The following is a 24,372-nucleotide window of genomic DNA, read 5'->3' as shown; positions in this document are numbered from 1 at the left end:
CCTTGCCCGGCGCGCGCCTGCCCCCTGCCGGGGGAGAGAGGCGGGCGGGGAGGGAAGGAGCGGCCCCTTCCCCCTGCCGCAGGGGCTGCCGGGACGGCGGCGGTGCCGGCCGCGGGGGCCGCCGGGAGGTGTAGTCCGTCCCGTGGTGCCCCGCGCCGCCGCCCGCCCCTGCGGCTGCCCAAGATGGCGGACCGGCGGCGGCAGCGCGCCTCGCAGGACAGCGAGGACGACTCGGACTCGGCCGCCTCCGACAGCGCCGACTCGGCCGCCAGCGCCGCCCGCTCCCGTTCGGGCTCCGGCTCCGGTTCCGGCTCCGCTTCCCCCCGGCCGTCCCACCGCCCGCCGCGGGGAGCCGCCGGGGCCCTCAGCGCTGGGCCGCGGGGCCGCGGGGCCGAGAGCGCCGCCGGGGGGGCGGCCAAGAGCGCGCCCGAGTCCGAGTGTGTGAGTGCGGGGCCGGGGGGGCTCGGGGGCCCGGGGACTGAGGGGGGGCCGGGGGGGCTCGGGGCCGGGGCCTGGGGGCGGCCGGGGAGCTGCGGGAGCACCAGGGTGGGGAATGGGGGGAACCGGGCTGGGTCCCGCCGGGGGGGGGGGGAGCGGGGGCGGGTTGGGCTCTGCGGGCCCCCAGCGCCGGGCAGGGGGTTCCCCCGGTGCCAGCTCCCCTGCCTTGGCCTCCCGGACCCCGGCCTGGGGTCCCCGCAGCGGGGCGCGGGCAGGCGGGTGGGTTTGCAGCCCAGCCCGGCCTCTTCCACTCTTCATCACCTCCTACCAGCCTTTTATTTTTAAGCGAGGGCATTGAAAACCTTTTCTGGGGCGTTTGTGGCGCTGCTGTCCCCCACCTCTGCAGTTCTCCTCTGGCAGCGTACAGCCGGGTGTGATTTTGTCCTGCCGTGGGTTGATAGCACCGGTTATTTCAAGTCCTCCCGAACCGCAGCGTGTTTCTCCTCGTTGTTTTTGGTGTTTGGGCTTATCTCGTTAATGCGTTGACTGGCTTTATTTTTGATCTGAGCTTGTTTTTACTGCAGTTCCATCAGTCTGTTCTTTTACCCAAAACTTACTCAGCTTCATCCAGCGTCTTTTCTCGGGCGCAGGGTTGTGTTTCTGTCCCCGGAGTCTCTAGCAGATGTCTGCCTGAGCTCGGTCCCGCTCGGCATCTGTTCGTTATTCCTGGGCTCCTGCTTTAAGTAATCCTCTTCTCCTTTCCTGAGTTAGCTGTCTGGCCCTCCGTTATCGAGGGAGGGGAGCCTGGCGTGTCTGTCGATGTTGCTCTTTTCGCTCCAAAGACCCCCAGCAGTTAACACAGTTTGTGCTTTTTTTCTTGAGCTGCGTTCCCCCGGCGTAGCTCACTCTAGAGGGATCTTAGAGAAAGGTACCGGGAGTCCTGAATTTGTTTTTTCTTTCTCGGTCGCTGAAGCTGAACTTCCAAGGGCGGATGCGACAGGACCAGGGCCAAACCTTGCTGTAATTGTGTCTGGGATCGTAGGATGCTGACCTTATCCTCCGCTAACGCACCTTTCTCTCCCTCTCTCCGCAGGAAAGCGAGGATGGCATTGAAGGAGACGGTGAGTAACAACTCTCTCTGGCGCTGCAAGTTCTGTCTGCGTGCAAAAAGTAAAAACCGGACAAAATGCCTTTTCCAGTAGCCCTGCGGTGGTCGTCATCCCGAATATTACCTCGTAATATCAGGCAAATGGGGGGTGCAGGGACAGCGCGCCCCAAACTCGCCCTTGCTTCTTCCTGTGCGAGCTAGCGATGGTATTCATCAGGGACGCTTTGGTGCTGTCCTCTGACTTCCCCTCGGTGGGACTGTTCGGTGTGTGCTTGCCAGCGGTCGCCGGCAGCGCGGCGTGTTGCGCTCGGAGAGAAGCTGTGTCTCTGTTTCTGCCCTGACACCAAACTCCTTTTTCTCCCTCGCAGCTGTACTCTCAGATTACGAAAGCGCCGAAGACTCGGAGGTAAGAGGAGTCTCTGTCCTGGTGTTTAAAGGGTTCTGCCGAGTGACTGCATCTCGCATAATTTTAGCACAAAACCCGGTTTGCGTCCTTCATTCTCTTCCGCTGACCCCGTCAGTAGCGATTGCCTTTGTCTCGAGATACCAGCTCGCGCGCTTCGCACCAGCCGTGCGGAGACTCGGAGTGAGCAGTGCTGCGGCGTAGTCATCGCCGCTGCAGAGGAAAACGGTCTCTCCTGGCCCGAGCCCCTCGCCAGGCAGTTCCCTCACGTACAGCCCACGGCGCTGGGCCCAGCCCTGTCGAGAAGCCGCCTGCGCTGCTGCGGGATGGACGTAGGGCCAGTACATATGGGGGGAAAAGAATACCTGGCTCCTCAGACGTTGGATACTGGGAGCAGGATTTGCCAAGGATGGCCAAGAAGGGTGTGGAAGGAAGTGTAGGATGCTGGTTGTGTCTTAATTAGTTGCAATTAAAAAAATAATTGCTGGGTTGGAAGCATCCCAGGCAGGCATCCCTGTCTTCTGCATGCAGCAGCTGGAGGGGTAACGCACCCTGAGAGCGCTGGCAGCTCTGCGCTGGGTGTGTGCCGAGAAAATCCTGCCTCGCCTGCAGAGACCCCCTGGGCCTGTGGCTGTAGGTTTCCCTGGATTTTTAGTTCAGAACTGTAAGTTTAACATCTCGAGGAGTTTTAGGGAAGTTCTGGTTTCTAATGATTACAATGAAGATTTTCTAGTGAAAACCCTTCTCTGGAGACAGCTGTTTCAGGGATCTTGAGGGGTGCAGCAGTTAGAGAAAACGCAAAACGGCAAGGCAGATGAAATCGAAGCTCGTAGGGGCCGTTAATTTGTGAATTAATCTCTGCCGTTAGTGAGGAGGGGGCGCAGCGGGCTGTAGAGGTGGCACGCGGAGGGTAAGGCTCACCGCACGGCAGCTCTTCAAGCCTGGAAACCCGCGCGGAGGCTCAGCGCACGTAGAAGCGGAGCAGCACTGGTGCGCGCTGGGCTGTTGGAGCACGGGGGGGTATTGCATCCCTGACACGCCAGGATGACTCTGTTCCTGTGCCTAAAAATAATGCCACTTCTGGGTTTCCCCAGCGTAAACAAAAGGAGCAGTTGATGTGCAAATACACTGTGTTGAAAGAGAAAAATAGAGCAGTCTTTTTGTTAATCACACAGAGCTATTTTTAGTGTCAGTTCCAGCCTAAGCAAGGCTTGCAGGCTCCTGGAGGGTGAAACGAGGTCACGCTCCTGTGAGCAGAGTGCTCCGAGTGAGTCAGCTGAGTAACTCCAGGGAATTTGGAAACGCGGCGCTGGCTGGATCCGGGCCCTCAGTGTGGGAAGGAAGGGACGGTCTGAGGGCCCTCGTTCGCTGGTCTCCCTGGCTTGCACGAGCCCTTTCCTTTCAGAGCGGTGAGAGGCTGTGCCTTTGGGGGGGAGCTGGTCCCGGCTCTGTTCTAGAAAGCCTGACGGTTGGATCTGATGTCGCTGGTGGGAGTTGGTGGGGAGAGGTGTCGGGTTTAGTCTTTGCTTTTTCCGTAAAAATACAAGGACCTTGAGAGCTAATCCTCTGCTTTGAAAGAGTCAGGTCTCTAACAACTGGAACAGGGAGCTAACTCCAGATTTGGGGACTTGCATGGGGAAATTCCTGGGGGACCTGTTGCTAGAGGTGCATGTTTGAGTAACTGGGGCTCTTTCAGGCAGAGGAAGAGGATTACAGCGAGGAAGAAGGTGCCAAAGTGGAACTGAAGCAGGATAGTAATGATTCCTGTGAGTCAGCGGCAAAAGCAGAGAAAGGGGATGAGAAACCTGACTCCAAAGGTGCTGTAACTGGTGAGAGGCAAAGCGGGGACGGGCAGGTAGGTGTTAAACATGCGTTCTCTGGGCCGCAGGGGGCTTCTCGCAGAGGGACTGCTGCAGTGGTAAGAGCTGTCTGATTTTGACAGGAGAGCACTGAACCTGTTGAGAATAAAGTTGGGAAAAAAGTTCCCAAGCACCTGGATGATGATGAGGATCGGAAGAACCCCGCTTACATCCCGCGCAAGGGGCTCTTCTTCGAGCACGACCTCCGAGGGCAGACGCAGGAGGAGGAGGTCAGGTATGTGAGCGTCCCCCACGTGTCTGCCTCTCTCTGGGAGGGTGAGGCCAACTCCCAGGCCAGCATTTGGCAGCACAGCTCCTTGCTTTGGTGTGAAGCGCTGGGAAGGCATCAGCAAGGAGGATTTGTCTGTGCTTCAGTCATCTGCTTGCGGGGTTCTGCCAGGATGTTTTGGCTCTTTGTTTTGAAGGAGAGAGTGAGGGTGGTGCAAAATAAGCCACAAGGAAAGCATCTTGCCAGTGAGCAGTGACCCTTCTTGCTGCTTTTCAGAAATAGCAATGGGTAGACCAGCAGCTGCTGGGCAGGAAGAGCGGGAGGAAGGAGAGACGCTGTCTCCTGTGCGCAGCCTGCCCTAGAAATGCTCGCTCTCCGTGTGTGGGGCTGGCTGAAGCTGCCACATCTCCTTGGCTTTGCAACAACCTCTTGGTCCTCCCTGTGTAACTGTTCCAGGCCGAAGGGTCGTCAGCGGAAGCTGTGGAAGGATGAGGGCCGCTGGGAGCATGACAAATTCCGGGAGGACGAGCAGGCCCCCAAGACCAGGCAGGAGCTGATTGCGCTTTATGGCTATGACATCAGGTCGGCTCACAACCCCGATGACATCAAGCCGAGGAGGATGCGCAAACCGAGGTGAGCAGCAAAGTCAAACTAGAGCCTGGCTCGTCCCGGAGGGAAACCTCCGCCTTTGTGCCAGGCGCTTCAAATGACAGGTCTGAAGTCCTGTTGTTGGCTTTGGCCCTGGGGCGGGACCTTGGTCCTGGGAGTTCTGCGTGCTGCGTACAGGAGAGGGCTTCCCTGGCACAGCAGCACCTCTCACCCAGGGATTTCTTTCCAGTCGTTTGTACTATCTTTCTCCCTCAGGTTTGGGAGTCCTCCTCAGCGAGACCCAAACTGGTCCAACGAGAGGCCAAATAAGCCCCCGAGGCACCAAGGCGGAGACAGCACTTCAGTTCCCCCGCGAACGTTCACCAACAGGAGCTCTGCGGGTATAGGGAGGATGCCCCCGCCTAGGAACTACCCGAGGATGGGGGGCTACAAAGAGACCCGTCCAAGCTACCGAGCTTCGGAAGCAAGCGTCCAGCATCTGTCTCGTAACGGCGAGCAAGTGAAACAGGAGAGCAACTATCGAGCAAAGCGTGGGGAGCAAACCCCGCCGAGGGACAAGTCACCCGAGATGGAAGCGGCACATGTCCACAGCAGCCCTGCGAAGGAGGAGGTTGCTTTGGAAAACCAAGCCACGGCTGCCGATGCTGCACAGCCACCGCCAGACAGACCAATTGAAAAGAAGTCTTATTCCCGGGCAAGAAGGACCAGAATCAAAGCTGGGGATGCGGGGAAGCTGGCAGATGAGGTGCCCGCTTCGGAAGGGCTGACTCCTGTGCCTCCAAAACCTGTGCAAGCCGAGACGTCCCCCCCGCCGGCCAAGAGCAGTAACTGGGAGTCGCCGGTAGAATCCAGCTTGGATGGACTCGAGCAAGAGATGACCCAAATGAATCTCACTGAGCAGAACTGGACGCCGGGGCAGTCTCAGTTCATACCGCCCCGGGAGCTGAGGGGTAAGTGGGTGCAGCCTGTCGGTTTTCCACTGCGGCTCCAGCCAAATGCAATTCCGCATTCGTGTAGTCGGTCAGAGCTGAATTGTCTCTGCCTTAGTCCGGTCTCAGCATAGGTCTGTGATGGAAATGCGTGCTGCGAGAAAGCGCAGTGGAGGTGGTTAGAGGGGACAAAACAGAACAGAAGAAGGGGAAATTAAACGTTCTGGTGCAAGTTAATTGAATTAGGGCTGGGAAGGACATAAAATTAGATCCTTTCCCTCTCTCTGCCCTGTTTTGTGTTGAGAATGGGGAGGGTTCAGTAAAGCTGAAGGCCTGTGTGTGGAACAGGCAGCAGGGACTTCGTGCAGTATGAATCACGGTGAGACCGGCTACTGCAGCAGGAGTCAGAGTTCGGGAGATAAGGAGCGTTGTGCTCAGTTGGCAGGTAAGGGTAATGAATAATTGGGCTCCTGTAACGACCTGCTAGGAGCAGGAGGAACTTTCCTCTCTTTATCAGCTTATTTCCTAGCATTGAGATTGGGTTGCCACTAGCTAAGGCCTGACTGGGATTGGCAAATCCATTTGTGCCTGGTAGGAGGAAGCTGCTCTGTTCGCAGCACCAGACGGGATGGCCGAGGGAGGGATATTTGGCAGAGTTACCCCCTGCGAGCTAAGGACTGAGCTCTAGTTGAGCATCTACATGAGAGGTCATTCAGGTATAATTATCTCTTTGCAGAATTAGTGTCTTTTTCTGGGGAGTGTTAGAGTCCTTCCTGAGGGAAATAAAACTGGAGCAAGGAGAAGAAAGCGACTTGCTGCTTTCATAAGCATCTCTTGAGGTTTAGGTCATGAAACCATAAGTCTTCTTGCACTGATGTGACTGGTAAAATCTTTGTGTGAACAGACCCTTGGTCTCGGCTGCAGGTGCAAGTAGACGGGCTTTAAACGTGCCAGTGGAATGAGTTCAAAAGTGCCATGATTTGCAGCTGAGATTATGTACGCTTTTTTTTTTTTTATGCTTAAAAATAAAGCGTCTTCACAAATTTGCCATGAGACAGCTCTAGACTGCAGGTAGGAGACCGCTTTCTGTCTGTAAGAAGGACGTATTGCTCTACTGTCCCTTTGGTTTTTCCTAGCAGAGAAGGTAGGAGTCAATTCTGGGAGGCATTTGGCGGGATGAGCCAGCCGTCGGGTCGTTCTGTACGTACAGCACATAGGCCTGTGCGTCTGTTTGCAATAACAGTGATCCGCAGGCACTTCCAGTGTTTGTTTTGCCCACTTTTGCTCCCCTGGAATCGCCTGTGATCAGTTTGGCACTGTGGTTTTAAATGTGCGTTGTAACTTTGTTGTTTGGATTAAAGGGAGCCCATGATAAAAGCGGTTACGCCCTGTGGAAGGTTTAAACTGCGGCTTACCCAGGCCCACATGGATCCTTGTTTCTGCTCTGAAGTCCTTGTCTCTGCAGGAACAGAGCTTAGATCAGGACCTGGATTTCAAGCTGAGGATTTTTTTTAGCAAGATTTAAAAGGTGTTGAGCAGTGTGGATGATTGTACACTGGCACAACAGCTTCTCATTCGTACTGAAACATTTAGAATTGTAACCTAAGAGATGAAGTTGTTGGAAAAGGTTTCTCACCACGAAAGCAAGAGCCGTGCCTGTTTATAGTACGGTAACGTCCCCAGGCTGCCGGCGCTCGTTCTGCCAGCGACGGGCACCTCCTGGCAGCGCCCTCAGCGGGTGAGGTGGCTCTTTACTGGGAACAAACGCAAACCATAATAACCAGTTTCTTTCTTCCTCAGGTATTCCTAACCATATGCACGTGGGAACTGGGCCACCGCCTCAGTTTAACAGGATGGAGGAAATGGTAAAGCATGTTGCATGGAGTGTGACTCTTGCTTTTAGAAGCGCGGAAGCCCAGCGTTTATTTGTTTCTGGGTTGTAGTAATTAGAGGCTGCCTGTGACACCTCAGCCTTTCCCTTTTGTGGGTGTTCGTAGTTTTTGCTGTGTGACCCAGATAGAGGTTTGCAGGGGCTGGCGGGGGAGCGGGTCGGTGCTCTCTCGCTGGAGGGAGGGCTCCTGACCCTCGCCGGTCCCTTTGGATTCTTTCAGGCGGTGCAGGGGGGCCGCGTGAAACGCTACTCGTCGCAGCGGCAGAGACCGCCAGTGCCGGAGCCGACCCCCCCCATGCACATCAGCATCATGGAAGGGCACTACTACGACCCACGTGAGTGTTTCCCTCCCGCTCCTGCGCTTCCGTGTGGGTTCAGACCTGAGCAGCTGGAGCAGGAGTCCCCCTGCTCCCGTTAGGGTCGGGCAGACCGGGGGCTTTGTCTTCCCTTTCCTCGGTAAATAGCATCACTGCGTCGTCTCGTACGGTAACTAAAAAGCTGCTCTGAGCCTCCCTGGTTGGTGTTTAAACCCACTGCGATACAATCAGGGTTGCCGCCTCCCCTCCCTCTGCAAGGGTTCTCTAGGACGCTGCTTTTCTTCATGAGAATTAGGATTTAAAATTAACTTGAAATCAGAGCAATGTCTTTGACATTTAAGAGCGGGGAGAAGTACAAAACAAGACTGAGGCTAGATTAGGAATTTAGTCCAGCCCTTAAAGTGTTGGAGAAGAAATTCCCTGAGTATTCTCCTGCTTTGCAAAGGGAGTAGGAGGCGTTTCTGTTGGGAGTACGTAGCATCTGCAAGCCTGGTAGACTGCATGCGCCGATGGGAACGTAGCTTGCAGCACTGCATTCAGCTGTTGTAATGGTAGCTGGCTTGCTGCAGTAGAATAAAATTCGGTGGAGCTTTTCCTTACCAACTCTTGTGTCTTGCAGTACAATTCCAGGGACCAATCTACACCCACAGCGAGAACCCGGCCCCGCTGCCGCCCCAAGGGATGATCGTACAGCCAGAAATGCACCTCCCTCATCCAGGTGAGGAACCAGCTCCCCAGTGGGGCGCGGGGCAGCTGGCACTGACGTTGCGGTTGTGCCCTGGGGCGGCTCAGCCTGTGCTGGGGAGCAGATAACTCTGGTTTCGCACAGCCTCTGTCGCTGGGGGGAATCCATTTTCCTTATTTCTACAACATGGAAGAGATCTGCTTCCCTCATGCACCGAGGCTGGATCAATATAAATTTTAAGGAAATAAAAATAGACGTTTCTGGCCCTTGCAGCCAGTGCAGCACCGAGATGATCTGAATGTTTTGGCAGCCTCTAGCTGGACGTCTGCAGGTTTTGTGCAGACCCTCCTGGCTGAGCCGCTTCCCCTTCAGCGGGGCGCTTGGCTCTGCCAGCTGTTGTGCTAAGCTGGTTCTTCAGTCCCTGCTGCTTGTAGATCAGAAAAGAAAAGCAGAAATGAGAACTGTTGAATTGGCATGTTCTCTATCTTGTCCACAAAAACCGTTTCCTGAAGTGGGTGTGCTGACCAGGGCTGTGTCTGGTTCCAGTGAATCAGGACCCCGGCATTGGGGAGGGAGCCGTGCTCTGCTGGGCTGAGGAGCGCTTCCTTTTTCCCCTCCCCAGCGCAGGAGCCGAGGTCTCGTGGCTGCAGGAAAGGCCTTTCAGCAAAGCGCTTCTCCGTCCTGCTGCAGTGGGGAAGGCGCAGCCGTGCTGACCTGCTGGCATCGTAGCAGCCCCAGCCCTCCGTGGGACGCGCTGGCTTTACGCGTGACATCACGTTCAGCTTATTTTTATCGCTTCCCAGGTTTACATCCCCACCAGACGCCAGCCCCCATGGCAAACCCTGGGCTGTACCCTCCGCCAGTCTCCATGCCCCCGGGCCAGCCCCCGCCGCAGCAGCTGCTTGCACCAACTTACTTCTCCCCTCCTGGAGTCATGAATTTTGGGAATCCTGGCTACCCCTACCCCCCAGGAGCGCTACCCCCTCCGCCTCCTCCGCATCTCTATTCCAACACGCAGGTAAGCCAGCTGCGCTGCGCGTCTCCGTCCCGAGCAGGAGCCGTCAAGAGCAGATGGGATCCTGTGGTGTGTGGGTATATTCTCTGAGGCTTCCTGGGAGAGGATGTGGAGCAGCTGGGCTGCTCCGTGGTGGGACGTTTTTCACTGTCATCCCTCTCTCTGCTTGGGGTGGGTAACTGAAAAGGACGACTCCCATGGCTGCCGTGCAGCTGCTGTGGATTTAGGGTCTAGTGGATGAAATGCCTGTTTTGGTGGATCTCAGAATCTAGATCTTCCCCTGCGGAACAGGGAAACAGCCCACCTGTGAACCGTTGTGTCCCCTCCAGGTCCGTGCTAAACCAAGGACACCTTGAAAATCGCTTTGGAAGTCCTTTCTGTTTGAGGTGGAGGCAGGAGGCTGACTGGTGCTGTTCTTTGGCGCCGGCCGGGAAAGCCCTTGGTGTGACCAGCACAGGGCTGGCTTTTTCCGCTCCATGTCCGACTTCTGTGTCCGCAGTAGCTGCTGGGCAGTGAGGAGGCAGATCTCTGTGGGCAGATCTCTGCGGGCATCGTGATGACGAACCTGCATCTCCCTGCGGCCACCGTGCGAGCGGCACACGGCTGACACGCAGTGGCAGGCTAGAGATGTGCACGCTCCCCGAGCCCTGCAACCTCTCTGACCTTCCCTGCTGCCCTGGGCTGATCCCAGCTGCCCCGGCAAGGAATCAGCCTGCTTTTGGGGCAGATCCCGAGCCTGCGGGCAGCTGGAGGCCATCTTGGTGTGAAGGGGAACTGTTACCTGCCTTGTCCACACGGAAAAACGGTAGCTGCTGCTGTTGCAAAGCACAGACGTTACGTGGCAGTTGGGGAACTCTGCGGGGCAGAGGAAACCCATCTGCTGCAAATCTCGGTCCGGCGTGGCTGCGGGTTGCTGCAGCCTGTACCTGCCCACCCTGCCGAGAGCAGAGAGGCCCCGGAAAGGGGCAGGGGTAGGCGAGGGTCCTCCGGGAGTTGTAAATGCTGCTCCTCGTGGCCTTGGGGGGCACAGCACAAATCAACCCTCATCCCCCTGTGGCTACGCACCCTCGGTGCTAGGTGGTGGCATCTTTTCGCAGCCCAGTTGTGTGCCGTCAAGGCTGGCCGAGACACGCGGTGCTCTCATAGGGGATGCGGCTTTCTTTGCCCCTCACGGTGAAGAGCGCTGACCCTTCTGCTCTCTGGGGAATGCAGGCCCAGTCCCAGGTGTACGGAGGGGTCACGTACTACAACACTGTCCAGCAGCAAGTGCAGCCCAAGCCTTCTCCACCTCGAAGGACGTCGCAGCCTGTGACTATCAAGCCACCGCCTCCCGAGGTACCGTCCCCTTGGCGTGAGTCTGCGCACGTGATGGATGCTGTGCTGTTGGGGTGTGCGTGATGCTGCAGTCTCCCTCTCCCATCCAAAAAATACGTTGTTCCAAGGAAATCTTAAACTGCCTAATCTTTGACATGTCCCAAACCTCAGCTTCTCGTTGCAGGTGGTAAGCAGGGCTCCAGTTAATTTGAGTTTCTAAATACTTTAAAACTAAACCCACGTAAAAAGTAAGTCCGAAGTTGACTCTTGCTTTTTTTTTTTTATTTGCTCAGGGTAGAGAACAAAAAAATCCAGTCCTAAGCTAGCAGGCAGTGATTTCTCTGGAAGAATAAATGTTGAGACCTTAGCAGTAGGTAACTCAGGCAGCAGACTTAAAGGCTTTCCAGAGATGAGAGCTGTTTCTCTGCGCTGGGAACGGTTTTCTCACTCCAGTGCTGTGAGCTGTGCGTGTGTGTGCACGCCAGAGTGCCACGTGTGGGTTTGGTTTCCTTTTTAATACCTTGCTTGGCGTATGGGAGCTGAGCGAGCCCGAATTGTGGCGAGCCCGAATCATGGCAAGCCCGGACGCGGGCAGGCATGTGCCGGTTGTTTCCCCGTACACGGGGAGGCGGCGTGCGGCGCGGTAGAGGGCTGGGAAACATGCAGCGTTTGTAAATCCACTGCGAGATCATCTGATCGAGGTGCCCTTTGAAAGGCCTTGTGATGGAAAAACGTTTAACCACAAGGAGAGCTTGGCCAAAGGGAGCTGGTTGTGCCCAAAGCGGGCACGGAGGAAGCCGGAGGCGTGGGCGGGCGGTGGTCGCGTTTTGGCACCCAGGTGTGGAGGGTGTTTGCTCGCAGGACCCTGGCAATTGCACTGCAAGCCCCGCATGGCGTTTGTGCTGGGGCAGCCTAAGCCTCTGCTTCTCTTTCCTCTTCCCCCCCCCAGGACAGCAAAGGTGAAAAGTCAAAGGAGAGGAGCAACACGTAGGGATGCGGCCGTGGGAATCCCAACGCCAGACTTGGCACCTCAGCAAGGAGAAAGCTCCTTCTCGGGAAAGGCTCCTTCCCTGTGCGTAGGTGAGGCAGCGGGATGAAATAAGCTGCACCGTCTTGTGCTCAGGGCCAGGCACCTTCCCTCTCTGGTTTTACCGGTGCCCTCCCGAAAACCATCTCGCCGCTGCTGATCTGCCCTCCTTCCCTCTCCCTCGCTGGGGCACAGAGGTCACCGAAGAATCAACCCCCGGAGTCGGTCCTTGGCCACAAGTTCTCGCAACTTCTCTCTTTTACTAAACGTCTGCCCTTTTCCCTCTCTAGGATGTTAAACTCGACTGGCTTGATTGTGGTCTCTGTTTTTATTTAAGAAATGAACCAGCTCCTTCAGTAAAGCTGATTTGTTTCTTTTGGGTATTTTGAATTTGTTTGTCTGGCTAACCCGACCGTAAGATCCCCTGCCCCCCGTGGAGACAGCTGATAAGTTAATTCTTCATTTCAATTCTCTTTTTAAATTAGCAAGTTTATTTCTGCCATTGTTTAAGCATAGGAGGGGCAGCTGAGCGACAGGAGTCTGTCAGGAACGCGCTGGCTGTGCAGTCACCACTTAATTTAGAAGCTCCTCCTGTTTCTTTTTCCAAACGAGCCCCGTTGGTAACTTGTGTTTCTGTCCGTGTGTGTGCAAGCTCTCAGCTCGCATCAGACGGGAATCCGCGTGCACGGGCACAGGGCAAACCCCTTCCCCCGCTGCCGCCAGCACAGAGCGGGGGGCGATTTCCACCGCCTCCTGCACCTCTGCCAAAGCAGCGGCAGAGAGGGAGCTTTATGGGCGTCCAGGCACCTCGCCGCTGCCAGAACAGCCCTGCCAGCAGACAAACCAGCTCGACAGGGCAAGCAGAGGAGGGATTTGCTCCTAGCGCTTGGGTGTTGCTGCTGTGGAAGTGGAAGGGGGTGTTGTAACCCGCCCCGACGCATCCAGCCTGGGCTCCCGTCCCCGGGAGGAAGCGCCTCAGCCCTGCACCTGCCACCACGTAAAGCGGCGTTCCCCCGGGGACCGCGGCAGCCTTGTTTCCCCCGTTAGGATTCGGAGGCCGATCTGCTGGAGCCGCTGGCACCGCAGCGCCGAGTGTGCCAAGCCGGGCCCGGCCGGCTCACCCGCAGTGCCGCGCCGCCTCTCTGCAGCACGCATCCCGCCGGCACCGCCGCAGGAGCGGCGCGGCTCCGGCTCCCAGTCACGCTCGGGCTTGGCCGTGTCCTTGCAGCCGTTTGCAAATTGCATTAGGAAACTTGGCAAGGCAGGCTGCCGATTCCTGCCGCTCGCCCCGAGCACGTGCTGGGGCAGCGCGGGGAAGTGCCAGCTGCTGGCGCAGGCCGCTCGGCGAGAGGGGGGACGGCGCCGCGCCGAGCAAGCGGCGGCTTGGCCTCCGCGTCCCCATCTGCGGCGAGGGAGGGGTGCCCGGCGGCCCACCTGCCCGTTCTCTGCTCGAGATCTCCTGCATGCCCGGCTCTCCGGCAGAAATACCTCCTTTGTTTGTTGTCTGTAACTCGATGACCTTTTGTACCTAATTTCAGATGTCAAAGCGACATTTTAAAAGCAGAAATCCCTTCTGGTTTAAATGTAACTGTTTCTCTGCCTTAAGGCTGAAATGTGTCGTTAACATCTCGGTTGTGTGACTGAAGTCCTGGACCTTACAACACTGTGATGGATTTTTGGTTTTCTTTATTTGGATTCCTGTCCCTTAGGAGTGCACATTTGTAACAGCATTGTACCGGCACGTGGATGAGAATACGTTTTAGAAAGTAGCCGGCTCTCCGTCTCCTTTCCTCGGGCTGAGACCTGCAGGGCCAGCGTGCGCTTCCCCGGGAGGACCGGCGTCCCTTCCACCACGCTGCCGGGAAGCTCGGCCGCGCGCCGGGAGCCGCTCTCCCCTTTCCTGGTGGGACTGGAAGAGCGGCTCCTCTGCAGCCGGCGCCAGCCGCCCTCGCTCCCGTGCCGGCATCCCTGGGGAGCAGCTGCAGCTGGTCCCCGAGCCCGGCTCTGCCCGGGCAGCGGGGCTCGGCGCAGAATCGAGCCCTCTCCTCTCCGCAGCCTCGCTCGCTCGCAGAGGAAAGAACAACTGGTGTGTAGGTGGTGCGGGAGCTGCCGCCTGCGCACTTCTGCACCGCGCTGCCTCCCTCCGCCTCGGCATCTCCGCCGCAGCCTCCCTCTGGCCCATGGCCCAGCTTCCCACGGCAAACGGGGAGGGGTGGGTGGCACGTACCCCGCTCCTGCGCCCTCACGGTACACCCCGATCGCAGGGGTACCGAGGGAGCGCCGCCGCGGGCTCTGCCCTCCTGCAGCCGGCCCCGGCTTGCCTGGGGCTGGGGGAAAGCGCGGGCAGGGGGAAGGATGCAGGGCCTGGCAGCGCCACGGTGGGACGGTGGCTTAGGGGGGCAGGGGGACCTCAGCTCCTTCCCTCCCCAGCGTCCCTGCCTCAGTTTCCCTCCCTGGCAGAGGGCTCAGGGCTGAGCCTGGCCCAGGGGCTATTGCGGGCCATCGCAGCGACCTCGCGGGGAAGCTGCCGGGTGAGAAGCCCCTCGCCTACGGGCTCTCCCCTTCCCCGAATGCCGAGATCCCCTCTCCCAGCGCTGCAGCCGGGAAGTGGGTTAAGGCGCTGGCTCGGGGAGGGATTTTTCCCTCGCTGTAATTTTTCCCTCCTACACAAGCTCTGTTTTGAGCGGTGCCTGGAGGCTTCGCACCCCCTGCTCGGCTGCCGGGGCGGGGGAACGCAAGGCGGCTGCAAATGGAGGCGCAGGCTTTGGGAGGGAAGCGCCTGCTCCAGATCCCAGCTCGTTAGGAGAAATAACAGCAAATTAATTAAGCTAATAGCTCGCTCTGCGCCAGCAATGCCCCCGTCCGTGCCGAGCCTGGGGAGAGGAGCTGGGCCGAGCCGACGGGTACGGATCTGGGGCATGTTTCCCAGGGGCGAGCGTGGCCCGCGGCTCGGCACGATGCTCTGGGTCCCTCCCGGCTGCAGCCCTGCTGCTGCCAGCTCCTACGGCCTCTCTGTGCCTCAGTTTCCCCTCTTGCCTCCTCCAGCCTCTGCTGTCAGGCGAAGCCCCTCTCCGTGCAGCCACAGCTCGGCCAGCGGCACTGCTCGCGCCCCGGACGGGGGACCCTGGTCCGGCCGCCCCGGGCGGAGGGGACGGAGGAGCTCGGCTGAGTGGGAGCGTTTCGGGGTGTCGGGTGGGATGGGGGGGGCAGCGGGGTGGGTGGCGGTGCCATGGGGCGGAGGGGGGCCGTGCCGTGCTGCACCATCCCCTCGGGTCCCCGTGCAGCTGGGGATGGGGACGCGGGGACGCGTTTTGCTGCTTTCCCGCGGCTGCACGGATGGAGTTGCCAAGCAACTGCTGGGTGGAGGCGAAGCGGGAACAAAGCGGGAGCTGCCGGGACCCCCGGCCCTCCCCACACCGTCCCTCCATCCCTCCCCAACCCACCCGGCTGCGCCTGCCCAGGTGTGGCGGGGGCTATGGCCTCACCCGCCGTGTCCCCCCGGCCGCTGCCACCATCCCACCCTGGGGCCGTCGCTGGGCCGCGGGTTTGCAGGGAGTGAACCCTGGGAGATGGCGATGGTGGGGGTCCATGGGGTCTGTCCCCCCGTTGCTGTCACCGCCGGAGGGGCGCAGAGCGGGTCCCGGCCCCGACACCTCCCCAGCTGCTCGCGGTGGGCCAAGGGCAGCGGGGCCCCGGGCACGGCGGGTGCTCGGCACCCAGCAGGCAGGGGCCGCGGCGGCTCTGCCCTGGGCGGGCGCCACGTCCCACCCTGCCCTGCCCCGGCACCTGCCCCGGCTTGCCAGCCCGGCAGGGCCTGTTCCCGGCCTGGCAGGCAGTGCGGGGGGCAGGCAGCTGCCCTGACCTGCCCGGCCCTGCCTGCAGGGTGGCCCCGGCCTCAGGGGGTGCCCATGCCGGAGTGGGGGGTCCTGCACCCACCCCCGGCCCTTTCCCACGCTGCGACGGGGTGCGGGGAGCTGGGCTGGGTCACCCCGCACCTGAGGACGTGGCCCCCGCGCAGGGGCCGCCGGGGAGGGACAGCGTGGCGGGGGGGACGGTCCCGTGCGCCCCAGGGCTGCCAGGGTGCCGGGCTGGCGTGGGGGTCTGCGCGGGCGTGCGGGGGGACGGGGCGTCGGGGCGTGACACGGGCGCGAGACCGCGTCCCTCCGTCGTGGTGTGCGATGGCGGCGTGACGGCGGGAAGGGTGACAGGGTGTGGTGTCCCCCCCCGCCAGGCTGGGCGGCGGCGGGGGCTCTGCCACCGCGTCCCCTCTGCGTGGCCGTGTCCCCGCCGCGGGGGGGGCGCGGGGCTGCGCAGGGCATCACCCGTGCGGGGCTGCCGGGGGGGGGGGGCACCGCCGTGTCCCGCTGCGCGACCGTCGCTGCTGCGCCCCGCTGCCACCGCAGCCCCGGGACGGGTCCGCCCGCGGTCCCCGCTCTCCGGTGCCGGTGCGGCGGCGGGCGGGGGCGGGCAGGTGCCGGGGGCGGCGGCGGGGCGGGGCGGGGCGGGCGCTGGCGGCGGTTCCGCCGGCCGCGGCGGGGCGCGGCGCGCTGCAGGCGCGGGGCGGGCGGGGAGCGGCGCCGGGGCCCGAGCCCGACCGGAGCCGCCGCCGCCGCCGCCGCCGCCCATGGCCCCCTGAGCCGCCGCCGCCGCCGCCGCGCCCGGGCGGCCATGAAGCCGCTGGAGAAGTTGCTGAAGAAGCCGGGCTCGCACCTGCCCGCCCGCCCCGCCGCCGCACCGGTACCGGCACCGGGAGCGGGGCCGCGGCGGCAGAGCCTGTCGCGCCCGCCCGCCTCCCCCGAGGAACCGGCGGGACCGGCGGGGCCGCAGCCGGGCGGCGAGGGCCGCTGGCTGGAGCTGCGGCCGCCCGAGGCGCCGCTCCGCTCCCCCGAGGAGCCGTCCCCGGGCGGCGACCGCGACCGGGACCGGGAGCCGCCGAGCCCCGAGCCGCCGCCCGCCGCCCGCTGCTGCTGCGGCTGCGGCCCCGCCGCTCCCGCGCCCCCGGAGCGGCTCCTGGCCGCGCTGCTGGAGCGGCTGCCGGCGGGCGGCGCGCACGGCCGGGGCTGCGGAGCAGGTACCGCGGGTCGGGGCCGGCGGGGCGATCGCTGCGGGGCCCCCGGGGCGGGGGGGGGGGGGGGGCTGCGGGCACCGGCGGGGGGGGGGGGTGGGGGGCTGCGGGGAGCGCGGCCGGGAGCTGCGATGGGGGATGCGGCAGCAGGAGGGGGGGCCGGGGTGGGAGACGCCGGGGTGGGAGACGGCGGGTGCCCGGCGAGGTGGATGGCACCGCGCAGGGCGCAGGCGGGTGCCCGGTCGGGGTGGCAAGGTCAGGCCGGGTCCCCACCGGCCTGGGGCGCCCGTGGCAGCGGGGCGGGCAGGGGTCCCGCGGGGCATCGCTGCCTGGCCCCCGCTGCGGCAGAGCAAGGGGACAGCGGGGCCGGGGGCTCAGCGTGGCAGCGAGCTCGGCCGCAGTGCCAGGCCTGGCGGAGGCCAAGGTTGGCCGGGCACCGGCTGCTGCCATGCCACGCAGAGCCATCAGCCTCCCAGTTAATCTTTAACATTTTCCCGGTGCTAAAACTGGCCCGGGCGCGGGGGGCGGGTGGACACCCCTTCCCTCCGGCACAGGCTTCCCGGTGCCCGCGATGCCGTCCAGCCGCGGGTCCCCGTGCCGAGGTGCCGGGGTGGTTTTGGGTGCGTGGAGCTGGGTGGGAGCCAGGCTGGGTGCAGGCGGGCTGGGAGTGCTCCCGCGCCGTGGGGATCCCTGCTCCGGCCGATCCCGCTCGGCCACCGGGGTGTGGGGCTGGGGGGCACCCGGGGGGTGGTGGGGCACCCCAACCTGCTGCCAGCCCCATGCCACCCCCGGGGTGGGGCTCACCGACGCGAGGGAGCCTTTCGGGTAGGAGCGAGATGGGACTGGCAGCACCAGGCCCTGCCTGCACCAACACGCTGCCAGGCCCAGCCCTGCGGTGCCCGGGGGGGGCAGGAGCCAGCGCCGGGGTTCGAGGGCTCCCACCAGCCAGGCTCTCCCGGGGCGGGAAAGCCGTCCCTGTGGCTCCGGGGAACGGTATGGGTGCTGCAGAGGGAGGGGGAAACTGAGGCAGGGCAGGAGGGGACTGCAGCCTGCGGGGATGGGGTGTTCAACCCCTTCCGCCCCCCAGGCAGAGCCCGGGAGGGGGCTGGGCCCGGGGCAGGGGGGGCTGGGGGAGCTGGGGGCCGTGTACCTACCCCGGGGGCACCCCCACGCTGCCGGTACCCCTGCCCGCCCCGACATGGGTGCAGGAGACTGGATGTGGGGCACCGGCCCTGCAGCGCTGGGGGGCCAGGCTGGGGGGCCGTGGGTCCAGCCGTGCCCCAGACTGCCGTGTCCCGCTTTTGGCAGCAGCTCGTCCCCTGCAGGCGCCGTGCCCCGGCGCGGTGGTGCCGGGGGAGCCTCAGCCCTGGCTCGGCACAGATCCGTGGCCGGGTTAATGGGGCCAGGGCCTGCAGGGTGGCCGGGGGGATGCTCGGCACAGCCCCTCCTGTAGCGTCAGGTCCTGTGGGCCTCTTTGGGGACACCGGGGTCCCTGGTACAGCCGTGGCATCCCTGGGGCACACGGGCACAGCCCCCTGGGCACCCCTCCGGCCAGGGACCCGCTCAGGGCCCAGGCTCGAGGGTTGCTCCGGGGCTGGGCGAGGGAGCGGTGCCTCGTCCAAAGGTCGCGGTGGTGGCTGGGTGCTGCCGCTGACGGGCACCGCCGCCAGCATCGGCCCCTTGGCTCACTCAGCTGTGCCATGCCAAAACGCCCTCCCCAGGGCCGGTGCTGCCCGTGCTGGCCCGAAGAGCCCGACTGCCGGCACCGGCTCCCCCAGCACCGGCCCTGAGCGCGGCTGCCCGAATCGTCGCTGCTGCCACCTGCCTCAGTGTCCCCATTGCCCTGAGCCGCGTCCCGGTTTGGCCGCAGCTGGGCTCTCGCCGGGGCAGGCGGGTGTGCCAGGGCGTCGCGGCTCAGGTCCTGCCCTGCCGGCGCCTCTGCCCCCACGCCACGCTCCTCCCGGGACCCGGCTGCCCCGCGGGGCTGGGAGCGGGTCCGTGAGTCAGCGCCGGGCGTGGGGGGGCTTGGCGTGGGGCTCAGCGTCTCCCGGTGTCACCCTGGGAATTAGCATCGCTCCCCTCGGCCGTCCGCTCCGCCGGGTGCGGGGCCTGCGGGGGGTGTCGGCGGGGGGCTGCACAGGGTGGGGTGCCTACGCCTGCCCCCCGTCTCCCCCAGAATCGCTGCTGGATGACATCGTGCTCACACACTCGCTCTTCCTGCCCACCGAACGCTTCCTGCAGCAGCTGCACCAGCAATATCCTTGGGGGGCACGGGGGGCAGCGGGCGGGCGCTGGGGTGCCATGAGGGTGCAATGGGGAGGGGTCCGAGGTTGGGCACAGGCAGGGCACCGGGGTGCAGTAATGGTGGGCACAAGGGTGCCGTGAAGGTGGCGGGAGGGTGGGCGCAAGGTTGCCATGGGGAGGGGTGCGAGGTTGGGCACGGGGAGGGCATGAGGGTGGCCCAAGGGTGAATGTGAGGGTGCAGCCAGGAGGGCATCAGGGTGGGCGTGCGGGTGGGTACGAGAGCGCCATGAGGGCGGCACAAGGGTGGGCATGGGGTGGCAAGGAGGAGGGCAGCAGGGTGCTGTGGGGGGGCACATGGCAGCAGCAAGGAGGGAATTGGGGTGCCGTGAGGGGGGCAGGGGTTTGGGTGCAAGGTGGGCAGCGGGGTGCCAGCGAGGTGGGCACAAAGACAGTCACAAGGGGTGCCCGGGGCACAGGGGTGCCCGCGGGCGGCCGGGGTCCCTCCTTGCCGTGGCACCTCCTTGACGGTGCCACCTTCGTGCTGGCGGCGGGCAGCCCCCCGCCGCGCTGGGAGGAGGGGGCCGGGCTGCGGCGCAAGCGGGCAGTGCTGGCCGTGCTGCTGCATTTCCTCGAGACCTACAAGGGGCTGCTGCAGGAGGAGGAGAGCGCCGGGAAGGTGATCAAGGTGGGTGCCCCCCTCCCGTGACCCCCCAGCCCCCTGCAGCCCCCCGCCCTGAGCCCCTCTCGCCCCCCAGGAGCTCTACCTGCTCATCATGAAGGACACGTCCCTCTACCACGACCTGGAGGACGAGATCCTCAAGCTGCACCAGCTCGTGGAGACCGTGGAGCTCAAGTGAGGGGAGGGGAGGGCAGGGGGGCCCCAGGGAGGGCAGGGGGGTCCCAGGGTCAGGGCAGGGGGTCCCCAGAGGGGACGGGGCATCCTGGGGGTCAGGGGGTCCCTGGGAGGGACAAGGAGTTGTGGTCCTTGGGGATGCCCAGGAGCTGGGGTGGTCAGCAGCAGCCCCTTGGTAACGAGCAAGGACCCGTGGGGGGGCTCTGGCCCCCTGCTCTGGCAGAGCACCCTGGCAGGGCTCGGGGTGCAGCACCCAAGGGTGCTGGCCGTGCCGGGGCCCCTGCCTGACCCCGCGTCGGTGCCGCAGGGTGGCCGACGAGACGCCCCCCCCGAACAAGCAGGTGAAGCCACTGTTCAGGCATTTCCGCCGCATCGACTCCTGCCTGCAGACGCGGGTGGCTTTCCGGGGCTCCGACGAGAGTGAGTGACCATGGCCGGGTGCTGGGGTCCCCTCCCTGGCCCGCCGGCCGCTGCAAGGGGCCGTGCCTGCTCTGTGCCTCAGCTTCCCCAGTCGGGGCTCCGGAGTGCCCCAGGGAGGTGCGCGGGGTCCGACGTGGCCCTGACATCCCCCCTCTCCCCAGTTTTCTGCCGCGTGTACATGCCCGACCACTCGTACGTCACCATCCGCAGCCGCCTCTCGGCCTCGGTGCAGGACATCCTGACCTCCGTCACCGAGAAGCTGCAGTACTCGGAGGAGCAGAGCGCCCGCGAGGACGCCCTCATCCTCGTCACCATGGCCTCGTCCGGAGGTGCCCGCAGAGCTGGGGGGGTTGCAGGCAGGGGTGGGGGTCCGGCTGGAGCTGACCCCCTGCCTGCACTCTGCCCGCAGAGAAAGCGGTGCTGCAGCCCAGCGAGGAGTGCGTCTTCACCACCCTGGGCATCAACAGCCACCTCTTCGCCTGCACCAGGGACACCTTCGACTCCCTGGTGAGCGCCGCGCCGTGCCGGGGACCCCCCATCTGCCGAGCCCTGGGGCCGCGGTGACCCCTGGGGCAGAAGAGGGGGGACCCTCCTGCGGGACCCTCGTGCTCAAACACCCTCCGAGCATCCCCGTTCCCACGTCCCCTCGCAGGTGCCGCTGCCTGAGGAGATCCAGGTGGTGCCGGGGGACACGGAGATCCACCGCGCGGAGCCGGAGGAGATCGCCAACCACCTCACCGCCTTCCACTGGGAGCTCTTCCGCTGCATCCATGAGGTGGGGGGGTGGCCAGGGGCTGGAGGGGGCTGCGCTGTGGCAGGGGGGCCCTGACAATGTGCGTGCGTCCCCCCCGGCAGCTGGAGTTCGTGGATTACGTGTTCCACGGGGAGCGGGGCCGGCGGGAGACGGCCAACCTGGAGCTGCTGCTGCAGCGGTGCAGCGAGGTGCAGCACTGGGTGGGCACCGAGCTGCTGCTCTGTGAGTCGCTGGGCAAGCGCGCCCACCTCCTCAAGAAGCTCATCAAGATCGCCGCCATGTGAGTGCGGGGCCGGGGGGTCTGGGGGGGTCCCCCGCCCGCCCCTCACCCTCTCCCCACCCCAGATGTAAGCAGAACCAGGACATGCTCTCCTTCTACGCCATCATCATCGGGCTCAACAACGCCGCCATCAGCCGCCTGCGCCTCACCTGGGAGGTAAGGGGTGCCCCGGACCCCCCCGGGTGCTCCCAGATCCCACCCTGGGTGCTGCCGGACCCCACCCCAGGTGCTGATGGCCCCCCTCGGGTCTTGTCTTGCAGAAGCTCCCGGGGAAATTCAAGAACCTGTTTCGGAAGTTTGAGAACCTGACGGTGAGAGGCGCCCGGGCCCCCCGCGGGTGGTGGGGGAGCCCCCAGGCACCCCACGGGGTATTTGGGGAGGGCAGGGGACGTTCCCACACCGTCCTGGTGTGTCCTTGCCCCCCCCTCCCCCCAGGCCACCAACAATGTCCACAGCCCTGTGCCTATGGCAGCCAGCATGGCAGGGGGGCCCGGGGCAGGCCAGGCAGGGTGCTGGCACCCATGGGGAGCCACCCCCGCCAGCCCTGACCCCCCGTTCCCCCCGCCAGGACCCCTGCAGGAACCACAAGACCTACCGGGAGGTGCTGGCCAAGATGAAACCCCCCCTCATCCCCTTCGTGCCGCTCATCCTCAAAGGTGTGAGGGGGGCACGGGGGCTGCCCGCACCCCACGGTGGGCCAAGGTCCCGCTGCTGCCCCATGGGACCCCCCCTCACCCCCCATTCACCCCCAGATCTGACCTTCCTGCATGAAGGCAGCAAGACCCTCCTGGACGGGCTGGTCAACGTGGAGAAGCTGGTGGGTGCCCCTCGCTGGGGGGCTGCTGGGATGGGGGGACGTGGCTGAGGGACCCCCGGGGTGAGGCCAGGGAGGGGGGAGCCCACCGAGGGGCTGGGGCCTCCTGTCCCTGCGGTGGGGTGGGGGGCCCTGGGGGGTGCGGGGTCCCCAGGGTGCGGAATAGGATCCCTGGGGGGGGGTCCCTGGTGATGGGGATGCCCCAGGGGGTGCAGCAGGGTCCCGGAGGGGGACAATCTCCAGGGTCCTGGGGGTAGGTGGTCCCTGGGGGGGACAGGCAGGGTCCCGTGGGACTCGGGGCTGACGGGGGGGGTGCTCTCTGCACCAGCACTGCATCGCCGAGAAAGTGAGGACCATCCGCAAGTACCGGAGCCGCCCGCTCTGTGAGTACGGAGTGGGGGACCGGGACCCCCACAGCCCCGGCCGGGCAGGGGCGAGGGGCCAGCGCTGCGGGAGGGGACTGACCCTGCGGGGCGGGGGGGGTGCGTGGCCCCGCACCCCTGGTGCTGGCCCTGTGGGACGGGGATGTGTCTAGACCTCCATCCCCATCCTGCCATCCCCGCATCCGTATCCCTGCATCCCTCCGTCCCTGCATCCCCATCCACGCATCCCTCCATCCTTTCATCCTCATCCCTTCATCCCTGCATCCCTCCATCCTCATATCCCCACCCTTTCATCCCTGCATCCCCGCCCCTGCATCCTTTCATCCCCGCATCCCCATCCCTGCATCCCTCCATCCTCATATCCCCACCCTTTCATCCCTCCATGCCCATCCCTCCATTGCCATCCCTCCATCCTTTCATCCCCGCATCCCCATCCCTCCATCTCCATCCCCATCCCTGCATCCCCGCATCCCTCCCTCCCCATATCCCCATCCCTCCCTCCCCATCCCCGCATCCCTCCATCTTCATATCCCCATCCCTCCCTCCCCATCCCCATATCCCCATCCCCATCCCCGCATCCCTCCATCTCCATCCCCATCCCTGCATCCTTTCATTCCTCCCTCCCCATCCCTGCATCCCTCCCTCCCCATATCCCCATCCCTCCCTCCCCATCCCTGCATCCCTCCCTCCCCATATCCCCATCCCTCCCTCCCCATCCCCATATCCCCATCCCCATCCCTCCCTCCCCATCCCCATATCCCCATCCCCATCCCTCCCTCCCCATCCCTGCATCCCTCCCTCCCCATATCCCCATCCCTGCATCCTTTCATCCCTCCCTCCCCATCCCCACATCCCTCCATCCCCATCCCTCCATCTCCACCCTTTCATCCCCGCATCCCGGCATCCCTCCCTCCCCCTATCCCCGTCCCCGCCTCCCCCTCGGGGCCCGGGCGGGTGCCGCTGCGCCCCCCCGGCACTGACGCCCCCCCAGGCCTGGAGCTGGAGGCCTCCCCCAGCCAGCTGCAGACCAAGGCCTACGTGCGGCAGCTGCGGGTCATCGACAACCAGAACCTCCTCTTCGAGCTCTCCTACAAGCTGGAGCCCGGCAGCCAGTGAGGGCGGGGGGCCCGCCCCGGGGACCCCCACCCCGCCCGGGGGGCCCGGCCCCCCAGCACTGACGCACTTTGGCCAGGGGCCTTGGGGGGGGGGGGGCAGATTTGGGGACCCCGGGCGCATCCCCCCCCCCACCCCCTGGCACCCCGCTGCCCCCCCCCCCGGCCGGGGTGCAGGGACCCCCCCTCTATTTTTGTACGTGCCCCCCCGCCCCGCCCCCCAGACGTGTATATTTTGTACCGAGCCGCTGTCCGCAATTGTACATTTATTTTTTAAAAAAAAGGAGGAAAAAAGGGGGGAAAGGAAAAAAAAAAAGGAAAAAAAAAAAAAAAGCCCGGGGGGAGCGGGGGGGCGCGGAGCCCCAATAAAAGGCTGTCCCGGCGCCCGTCTGCTGATGTCATGCTGGGGAGTGAGGTCATAGCCGTGCTGCTGGGTGACGTCATGCCGGGGGGGCGGGGGGCGCGGTCCCCTTCTCGGGCTTGACCTTCCCAAGGCGGCGGCGGCGCAGGGCCGCTCGCCGTGACCTTCCCAACATGGCGGCCACCAGCCGTTCCGTCCGACCTTCCTGACATGGCGGGCGGGCGGAGCTGGCGGCGGTAGCCGGGCTGGGCCGCGGCACCTC

General features: G+C 63.8%; 2 protein-coding genes across 6 annotated transcripts; both read left to right on the top strand.

Annotated features, from left to right (window-relative positions):
• The first annotated feature begins 132 nt into the window (after nt 1-132).
• On the top strand, nt 133-12,208 carry CASC3 (CASC3 exon junction complex subunit). 4 transcript variants are annotated; one of them, XM_087770246.1, is made up of 14 exons: nt 133-441; nt 1,532-1,559; nt 1,915-1,952; nt 3,646-3,804; nt 3,892-4,043; nt 4,494-4,670; nt 4,902-5,596; nt 7,376-7,440; nt 7,687-7,801; nt 8,403-8,501; nt 9,272-9,486; nt 10,696-10,818; nt 10,982-11,045; nt 11,747-12,208. In XM_087770246.1, the coding sequence occupies exons 1-13, from the start codon at nt 184-186 to the stop codon at nt 11,015-11,017; spliced, it is 2,160 nt and encodes a 719-aa protein (XP_087626372.1). In that variant the 5' UTR covers nt 133-183; the 3' UTR covers nt 11,018-11,045; nt 11,747-12,208. The 4 variants fall into 4 exon arrangements, with proteins under 4 accessions (XP_087626372.1, XP_087626371.1, XP_087626370.1 ...); XM_087770245.1 differs by having other exon boundaries at nt 10,969-11,045; XM_087770244.1 differs by lacking the exon at nt 10,982-11,045.
• A 4,237-nt stretch (nt 12,209-16,445) lies between these two features.
• Nucleotides 16,446-23,874, top strand: RAPGEFL1 (Rap guanine nucleotide exchange factor like 1). 2 transcript variants are annotated; one of them, XM_087770172.1, is made up of 15 exons: nt 16,446-16,895; nt 19,066-19,144; nt 19,668-19,818; nt 19,889-19,986; nt 20,294-20,406; nt 20,568-20,735; nt 20,816-20,913; nt 21,059-21,181; nt 21,262-21,440; nt 21,506-21,596; nt 21,701-21,751; nt 22,009-22,096; nt 22,193-22,257; nt 22,583-22,637; nt 23,629-23,874. In XM_087770172.1, the coding sequence occupies exons 1-15, from the start codon at nt 16,493-16,495 to the stop codon at nt 23,751-23,753; spliced, it is 1,887 nt and encodes a 628-aa protein (XP_087626298.1). In that variant the 5' UTR covers nt 16,446-16,492; the 3' UTR covers nt 23,754-23,874. The 2 variants fall into 2 exon arrangements, with proteins under 2 accessions (XP_087626298.1, XP_087626297.1); XM_087770171.1 differs by lacking the exon at nt 16,446-16,895 and having other exon boundaries at nt 18,102-19,144.
• The last annotated feature ends 498 nt before the right edge of the window (nt 23,875-24,372 follow it).

Source organism: Nipponia nippon, unplaced genomic scaffold, assembly GCF_047370975.1.
Source record: "Nipponia nippon isolate SJK-2023a ecotype South Korea unplaced genomic scaffold, ASM4737097v1 scaffold_32, whole genome shotgun sequence".
NCBI classification, from domain to species: Eukaryota; Metazoa; Chordata; class Aves; order Pelecaniformes; family Threskiornithidae; genus Nipponia; species Nipponia nippon.
This window is presented reverse-complemented; position numbering and strand designations above follow the sequence as displayed.

What these genes read in the sequence shown, in the direction of transcription:
- CASC3 (XM_087770244.1), top strand. Translation starts at nt 184, where the DNA reads ATGGCGGACCGGCGGCGGCAGCGCGCCTCGCAGGACAGCGAGGACGAC. An exon ending in AAAGCGCCGAAGACTCGGAG is followed by an intron (nt 1,953 to 3,645) that starts GTAAGAGGAGTC and finishes GGGCTCTTTCAG; the next exon opens with GCAGAGGAAGAGGATTACAG. An exon ending in AGGAGGATGCGCAAACCGAG is followed by an intron (nt 4,671 to 4,901) that starts GTGAGCAGCAAA and finishes TTTCTCCCTCAG; the next exon opens with GTTTGGGAGTCCTCCTCAGC.
- RAPGEFL1 (XM_087770171.1), top strand. Translation starts at nt 18,318, where the DNA reads ATGCTCGGCACAGCCCCTCCTGTAGCGTCAGGTCCTGTGGGCCTCTTT. An exon ending in GTGGAGACCGTGGAGCTCAA is followed by an intron (nt 19,987 to 20,293) that starts GTGAGGGGAGGG and finishes TCGGTGCCGCAG; the next exon opens with GGTGGCCGACGAGACGCCCC. An exon ending in TCTTCCGCTGCATCCATGAG is followed by an intron (nt 21,182 to 21,261) that starts GTGGGGGGGTGG and finishes CCCCCCCGGCAG; the next exon opens with CTGGAGTTCGTGGATTACGT.